The 8556-nt window shown below is 37.2% G+C and overlaps 1 protein-coding gene across 4 annotated transcripts in view; it reads right to left on the bottom strand.

Annotated features, from left to right (window-relative positions):
• Positions 1-1823: 1823 nt before the first annotated feature.
• The window catches only part of CYSLTR2 (cysteinyl leukotriene receptor 2), a 46579-nt gene continuing 39846 nt past the window's right edge, over positions 1824-8556 (bottom strand). For 2 of the 4 annotated variants that reach the window (XM_027771804.1, XM_027771808.1), the window contains one exon: positions 1827-3276. In XM_027771804.1, coding sequence (XP_027627605.1) covers positions 2218-3261 — 1044 coding nt within the window. In that variant the 5' untranslated portion in view covers positions 3262-3276 and the 3' untranslated portion in view covers positions 1827-2217. Of the gene's footprint in view, positions 3277-5313; positions 5392-8556 lie in introns of those variants that run through there. The other 2 variants (XM_027771803.1, XM_027771807.1) reach the window with 2 other exon arrangements.

The raw sequence follows: 8556 nt of genomic DNA, 5'->3' as shown, positions 1-8556 counted from the left end.
TTGTCTTTTCACTTATTTTTCTATGTATTTATTACTAGTTCCTCCCAACCTCTCTAAGAGAATTAAATCTCTCTGGATATGTGTAAATCCATTAGCTTCTTGATTTTCTTGGAAACATCATTCTCAGAGTTCTTTCAGATGGTGGCTCCAACCTGTATGAGTTGTTTTCTAAATCTGCTGCACACCAACACCTTTTTCCTCTGTTGAATTCCTTCTCTCCTACATGTTTTTTTCTTTTTGGGGGGAAAGAATTATTTATTTAATTCTATTTATTCATTTCTTTATTTTAATTTGACCAGAGAAAGACACAAAAAAGAGAAGAAAAATGAGAAAGCAAGCCACCAGGTCTGGGACCCGAACCATGGTTGGCCACGTGCTAGTGTCTAGTGCCTTAACCACCACGCCACCTACTGGCCCACACAGAGGTTTTAAAACTCTTACTAGTAGGGCAGCAGGTGGTGTCATGGTTAATGTGCTGGATTCCCATGTGGCCAATTGCAGTTCAAGACCCAGACCTGGAGGCTTGGAAGTCACACCAGGCACATGTACATATGTACCCAAAATCCCAAGAAGAGAATGGAGAAGGGATTGCAATGCAGCCATCCCCACTGGGGAGTGATTTCTCACTTTCCCTCTCACTGTCTCTCTCTGGCAAGCACATATGCCCTATTGGGGGGGGGGGGTTTAAAAACAATAATGAAAAATACCTCTTACTAGCTTTGTGAATTTGAACAAGTTTTTGAGCTTCCATTTTCCATCTGTAAAATAGAAACTCAGAGCTTTGGTGTGAGGATTAAATGGGATTAATTAATGTGAAGTATCTAGGTCCGCCTCCCCCATCTGCTCAGCATGGAGAGGGAGAGGACACTAACTGTTGGCAGTGCAGTGGTCATGGTGGCAGTAGCTGATAATGACTTTAGTCTTATGTCAGAGGACAGAAGGACCCTCTCCCACCTGCCTTTGCTTTTCTATATTCTCCCCAAAGGGAAGGCAGCATCAACCTCCTGATATTCTGATGTTAATAGATACATATTTATGACTCCTTCTTTTCCATTTCACACGCAGATCGACACCTAGGTCCTCCTCCTACTCCTCTTGTTCTTCCTAACCCCTGGCAAGAGAGAGGCAAAGAGAAATTCTTGTCCTCAGCTTGCTAAAGACAATCTCATAGAGCAAAATAAAATTCCCACTTCGTTCTACTTATCATCAGCTTGTTCTTGCTTCAATATGTCTCTCCCCTCTTCTCTCGCTGTCTTTGTTGGAGACCTTGCCCCTGCTTTGAAAAGGAAGTTTCCCTCGTTACTGTCTTTTTTCTGAATTCTTAGGATGTGCTTCTTATCTGTTCTGGGGCTTCTGAAAACTTTTTAAATGGCTATATTGCAGGTGATTGAAAAAAAAGGGGGGGGGCTGGGAAAGTTGGAGAATTTGGGCTACCTGAAAGTTAAGAATTTAGAATAGCTGATGGGCCAAATCTGGTATAGAATCTAATGATGTAAATAAACTCTTAGGTCCTCCTCCTACTCCTCTTGTTCTTCCTAACCCCTGGCAAGAGAGAGGCAAAGAGAAATTCTTGTCCTCAGCTTGCTAAAGACAATCTCATAGAGCAAAATAAAATTCCCACTTCGTTCTACTTATCATCAGCTTGTTCTTGCTTCAATATGTCTCTCCCCTCTTCTCTCGCTGTCTTTGTTGGAGACCTTGCCCCTGCTTTGAAAAGGAAGTTTCCCTCGTTACTGTCTTTTTTCTGAATTCTTAGGATGTGCTTCTTATCTGTTCTGGGGCTTCTGAAAACTTTTTAAATGGCTATATTGCAGGTGATGAAAAAAAAGGGGGGGGGGCTGGGAAAGTTGGAGAATTTGGGCTACCTGAAAGTTAAGAATTTAGAATAGCTGATGGGCCAAATCTGGTATAGAATCTAATGATGTAAATGAACGCTTTCCCAGAAAACAAAACAAAAAGAAAAGACCCACTGTGCTTGGCATTTTTTCCCAATCTGTTATTTTGGTGTGTAAGATTCTAGTAGGGAGTTTTCTTCCCACATCTCTCATTTAAGCTCAACTACGGAAAATACACCTAATGAAATTACTAAAGTAGGTCCTATTAATAAGACCCATGGTCTAGTAAAGATTGGGAATGGACCTTTGATGGGAACAGTATACATGTAAGACACTTGGAAACTGAACTAATGGAGGTGGCTGCAAGGATATAGAATAAGCCTCACCTAATAACCCCTTCCATTCTTACTTTCTTTTTTGACTGCACACAAATAGCAAAGTTGCCTTTTGTCTTCGCCTTCTGTGGATGACCTTTTCTGAATGCAGATCGTAACCTGTCTTTAAAGTTCTCCCCGGCAAAGTAATAGAGGAAAGGATTGAGGCAGCTATTGGAGGCTGCCAAGGCTAGGGTGATGACGACAGCTTTCTGCAGGTTCTTTTTGCATTTACCGAATTCCCATGTGACCAGATGGAGGGTCCTAAGTATGTGATAGGGCAGGAAACACAAGAGGAATAAGATCAAGGCAATGATGACAGTGATCAGGGCCTTCCTGTGAGAAACCCGCAGCCCTGATTCTGGCACCTCCACTTTTAACAGAACTCTAATGATCAGCAGGTAACAGATACTGAGTGTGCAGAAGGGCAGCAGGAAACCCACCACCAACGCAATGTGGTTCATGATCAGCAGTTTAGTAATTTTCTTGGGATTCAGCTCTAAGCATGCTGTCATGTTGCCCTTGGGCTCAGAACCGCTTTTCAGAAGCATCACTGAAGAAGCCATGATAAAGATCCATATGCTCCCACACAGGATCCAGGCACTCTTGATACTGGCAACATGGAGGTGTCTGAAAGGGTGGACAGTTGCCAGAAAACGCACAATGCTCAGCACAGTCAAGAAATAAATGCTGCCATACATGTTGACATACAAGGAATAAGACATGATCCTGCAGGTCAGGTCCCCAAATATCCAATTAGAGCCTCTGAGGTAATAGTCAGCCCTGAAAGGTAGTGTGCTTATGAACAGGAGATCTGAAATGGCCAGGTTTAGCATGAAAACATTGACAGAGGTGGACCTCTTGTAAGGCTGAAGAAAAACATATATGGAAAAGCCATTTCCCAAGGCTCCCCATATAAATATAATCAGGTATACGATCGGATAAAATTCTCTCTTGAAGTTTTCAATTGTGCAGTTCCCATTGCTGTTGTTATTGCTGAAGGTGTCATTTGGTTCCATTTCTGGCCTGAAGGTGAATGGAAGCAAGGACATTTTTTTTTCTTCACTCTGGATGAAAAAAAAACAACAACAGATCCAAAAAGTTACTTTGTGCATTTTCATTTTTCTTACTCTCACTGATTGCATCTTTCTAGGGTTTAATGAAACGGGGAGAAATAACTGGGTTTTCTTTGAAACTTGAGCTGAAAATTATTTGATACCTCTTTCTGTTGTATTACATTTAATGATAAGTTTTCTAACTTATAGAATGGAAAATAATGGTCAAGTTATTTGGTTGAAGCTGAGACTTTAGACTCAGAGAACTTGTGGCCTAGTACCCATGTTGACATGAACCGCTTCCATGTGAGAGTGAGCAGCCTAAATGTGTTGAATATCAGATTTCTCATCAGAAATTATGGAGGAAAGAAGGGAATGGTAGGACATTTCTCAAGTACTGGAAGAAAAGACATAACAACCTAAAATTCTATATCTGGTAGAAATATACTTTAGATATGAAGGGGAAATTAAGACTTTCTCAACTAATTAAAAAAAGAAAACTGATTTGTTGTCAGCAGACCTACCCTAAAAGAATTAAAGGAAGTTTACTAAACAAAAGGAACCAATAAAGAAAGATTCTTCAACAAAACAGAAGAAGAAAGAACAAAAGAACATGATAACAAAAAATATGGGTTAACAGAATATGCTTTCCTTCTTTCTTTAAGTCTACGTTACATGGGAGGGTTGAAACAAAAAACTTATAATACCGTCTAATGTGATTCTAACTGGATGTAGGGTAACTATTATAAATGAAAGAAGGTAAAGAGATATAAAAGGAGGTAAAATTTCTCCATGTCACTAGACTTAATAAATAATGATCCTAATAGATTGTGATAAGTAATGCATATACAGTATCATACCTAGAGCATCCACTAAAAAGCTATATTAAAAGATACACCTAGAAACACTAAGATTGGACAAGCCATATAGCACGGTATCATACCTAGAGCATCCATTAAAAAGCTATATTAAAGATACACCTGGAAACACTAAGATTGGACAAGCCATATAGCACAGCGATTGAGCACTGTGTAGAGAAAGCTGGATCCTGTCTCACTGACTGATTCCAGTCCAAGCCCCAGCAGCTTGACAACCATGCTAGGCATGTGTGTGCATGCGCCAGAATGCTGATGGGAAGAAGAAATGGAAGAGGAAAAGGACTGTGACATGAACGGGCCCCTTAGGGAGGTACTTTCTGCTTTTCTCTCTGTCTTTCTCTAGTGCATGCACGTGTCATCTGGCATTAAAAAAAGAAAGGAAGACACACCACAGATGAATCAAAATAGAATTCTAAGACATGTTCAGGTTATTATGAGAAAGGCAGAAACAAGAAAGCATAGTACAAATAAAAATATTTGTATTATCCTAAAAATGTCAATAACTATATTAAATATACTACTAGTAACTATACCGGTTAATAGACTGGCAGAATGAAATATATTTTTTAATGACCCAACTATATGCTACCTATAAGAAACTCACTTAAAATAGTGACATTGGTAGATTGAAAGTTGAAGAGTGGAAAAATACATTTCATTCAAATAAAAAAAAAAAGAAATCAGGAATTGTTTTATTAGTATCAGATGAGACACACTCCAGAGTAAAGAAAATTACCAGAGACAGAGTGGAACATTATACAACAATAAAATGGTTTATCCACCAAAAAGATATACCAATTCTAAATGAGTATGCACTAAACAACAGAGTTGTAAAATATGTGCAGGAAAAACTGATAGAACTAAAAGAAGAGGTAGACAAATCCTCAGAGTTGATGACTTCAAGACTCTCAACAAGGGATAGAACTCATAGACAAAACTAAGCAAAGATATAGAAAACTAAAAACATTAACTAATTGACATTTATAGAACAATCAACCCAACAAAATAAAAATAAACATTCAAGTGTCCATAAAACATATGCCAAGATAAGCCACATCCTGGGATATAAAACAAACTCTGACAGATTTAAAATTGAAATCCCATAGAATGTGTTCTCCAACCATTCATGATTTATGAAGTCAAGTGAAATGGAGAGAAAAGCAGAAAGTACCTCCCTAAGGCGCCCGTTCATGTCATACTCCTTTTCCTCTTCCATTTCTTCCCATCAGCATTCTGGCACATGCACACAATTCTAATCAAATTAGAAATTAATACCAGAAAAATAACAGAAAAATCTTCAAACACTTAGAAATTAACAGCATACTTCTAAATAATCTGTAGGTCAAAGAGGAACTCTTAAGAGAACTAAAACATGGAATTGAATGAAAATGTAAAAACAACATAACAAAACCTGTAGGATATAGTAAAAGCAATGCTGAAAGAAAAGTAAATGCATATACCACAGAAGGAGAAATTCTCAAATAAATAAGATCCCACCTGAAGAAATTAGGGAAAAAAAGCAAAACAGAAACAAAATAAATTCAAAACAAATAAAAGGAAGGAAATAATAAAGATAGGGTCACAAGTCAAAAAATAGAAAACAAACACAAAATAGGGGGAAAACAATGAAATTAAGAACTGGTTATTTGAAAATATCAATGCAATTGATAAACCTCTAGAAGTACTAACAAAGGAAAAAAATAGAGCAGATACAAATTACCGTCACCAGTAATGAAACAGTGGTATACCTATAGTATTAAAACATAAAAATATTGGGTTGTCATGATGCATCTTTTGCATAGAAAAATACATCATGAATTTCCAACAACCTAATAATAAGGATAAACAACTCTACAAGCATAAACCTGAGAACTTAGATAAAATGAATTAATTCCTTATAAAATATAAACTACCATAATTGACTCAATATAAAATAGATCATTTGAATAGCCCATAACAACTAGGGAAATTACATATTTAAGTTAAAACTCTCAGAAAATAAATCTCTAAATCCAGGTGATTTCACTGGATAATTTTACTAACCTTTTAATTAAGAATTAACACCAATACCATACAATTCCTTCCAGAAAATAAAAGAGGAAGATATACTTCAAATGTAATTTATAAAGTTAATATTATCCTACTGCCAAAACCAGACAAAGAAAGTATAAAACAAATTAAAAGACTACAGATCAATATCCCCTATGACAATAGATGCAAAAGACCCTTAGAAAAATATAGAAATTAGCAATATAAAAAAATTATACTCTATGACCAAGTAAGATTTATTCCAGGGATGCAAGGCTGGTTCAGTATTCAAAAAATAGTCAACATCATTTATATTAACAGGCTAAAGAAGAAAACTCGTATGATTGTATTAATAAATATAAAAATATGGCAACATGCAATGTCCATTCATGATGAAAACTCTCAGGAATATAAGGATAGAGAAGAAATTCCTCTACTTGATGAAGAGCAAATTAAAACAAAAAATTAAAAAATAAAAAAAAAACTACAAGTAATATACTTAGTGGTAAAACACCGAATATATTCCCGTTAAGATCAGGAACAATGCAAGGTTGTCCATTCTAACTACTCTTATTCAACAGAATTCTGTAAGTTTTAACCAGTAAAATAAGTCAAAAAAAAGAAATAAACATTGTACAGATCAAAAAAGAAAGAATAAAATATTTTCTATTTGCAAATGGAAATGCCTAAAGGACTTACCAAAAGAAAAATCTCCACAAATCTCATAGAACTAAGTGAGGTCAGCAGTTACACAAAAATAAATTATGTTCCTACGCAAGAAACATGTGGACACCCTGAATTAATAATAGAATACCATTTACACTCATTCAAAAATGAAATGAATCACTTAGGTATAAACCTAACAAGACACAGATAGCACTTGTATGCTAAAAACTACAACGTGCTGATGAAAGAACCCAAAGTTCTAAATACATGGAGCAACAAAGTATGTTCATGGGTTGGAAGACAACAGGATAATGTTAATCCTGCCCAGGCTGACATACAGGATTAACACAATTTTCAATAAAATCCCTGTTAAATGTTTTGTAGATATAGACGAGATAATTCTAAAATTTATTTGGAAAGGCAAAGGAACTAGAATAACTAAAACATTTTTAAAAGAAGAATAGAATGAGAAGAATCAATCCACCTTATTGAAAGGCTTATTTTATAGCTACAGTAATTAAAACTGTGTTATTGGCTGAAGGAAAATAGATCAACAGAACAGAATAGAAAACCTGAGGTAGAGCCACACAAATATGCCCAACTGGTTTTTGACAAAGATGCAAAAAGCAAGTCAATGGGGGGAAAAGGTATTACTAGTCTTTTCAGAGGTACTGGAACAACTGGGTATCCATAAGCAAAAGAATGAACTGTTAACTAAACTTCACACGTTATACAAAAATTAGCTAAAATAGATGATGGGCTTAATGTAAAATGTAAAACTATAAAATTTGGGGGCGAAAATGGGAGAAAATCTTTGGGGATCTGTGGCTAGGCAAAGAGTTCTTAGACCTGACACCAAAAACATGAATCATAAGAGAAAATATTGTCAAAGTTTTTCTTCATCAAGAAACCCTGCTTCTGGGACCAGCAGTTAGCGTAATGGCTATGTCATTGGACTCCCATGTAGTCGACCGCAGTTCGCGTCCCGGACCCGGTGACTTAAACTCATGCCGGATGCGTGTGCGTGCGTGCCCAAGATCCCGAGAGGAGAATGGAGGAAAAGGGATTGCGGCGTGGCCATTCCCCCTGGGGGGTGATTTCTCGTTTTCTGTCTCTCTGTGTCTCTGTCTGTCTGGCGAGTGCACGTACCCTATAGCAAAAACCTCTAAAAAAAAAAAAATCCTTAAAAGAAACCCTGTTTCTGCAAATGCCCTGTTAAAGGGATGAAAAGATGAGCTACAGACTGGGAAAGAATATTTGCCAACCACACGCATGATAAATGATAGTCTAAGATATATAAAGAACCCTCAAAATTTAACAGTTAAAATTCAACTAGAAAATAGGCAAAAGAGGGAGTTAAATGGTGGTGCAGTGGTAAAGCATGAGTCTATAAAACACGTGGAAACTTTGACATATGAGGTTCGTGTCTCAAGACCTTGGGGACACCAGGCACAAAACTGTTCATGACTGACGGTTCGCTGAAGCTGAGGATAGATGGATCTGTGGCAAGGTCCTGTTGGGAGTGGTTTCTCTGTTCATATCTCTCTCTTGCTTATGAAAGAAATAAATGAATACCTTTCTTTCTTAGAGGTTTTTGTGTGTGACGCCAGAGGGACAGAGAGAGACAGAAAGACAGAAAACAAGGTATCACCCCCCAGGGGGGATGGCCACACCGCAATCCCTTCTCCTCCATTCTCCTCTCAGGATCTTGGGCACGCAC

Source organism: Tupaia chinensis, unplaced genomic scaffold (genome assembly GCF_000334495.1).
Source record: "Tupaia chinensis unplaced genomic scaffold, TupChi_1.0 Scaffold000037_17, whole genome shotgun sequence".
NCBI classification, from domain to species: Eukaryota; Metazoa; Chordata; class Mammalia; order Scandentia; family Tupaiidae; genus Tupaia; species Tupaia belangeri.
Note: the sequence above shows the minus strand (reverse complement) of the source record. Positions and strands in the feature narration are given on the sequence as shown.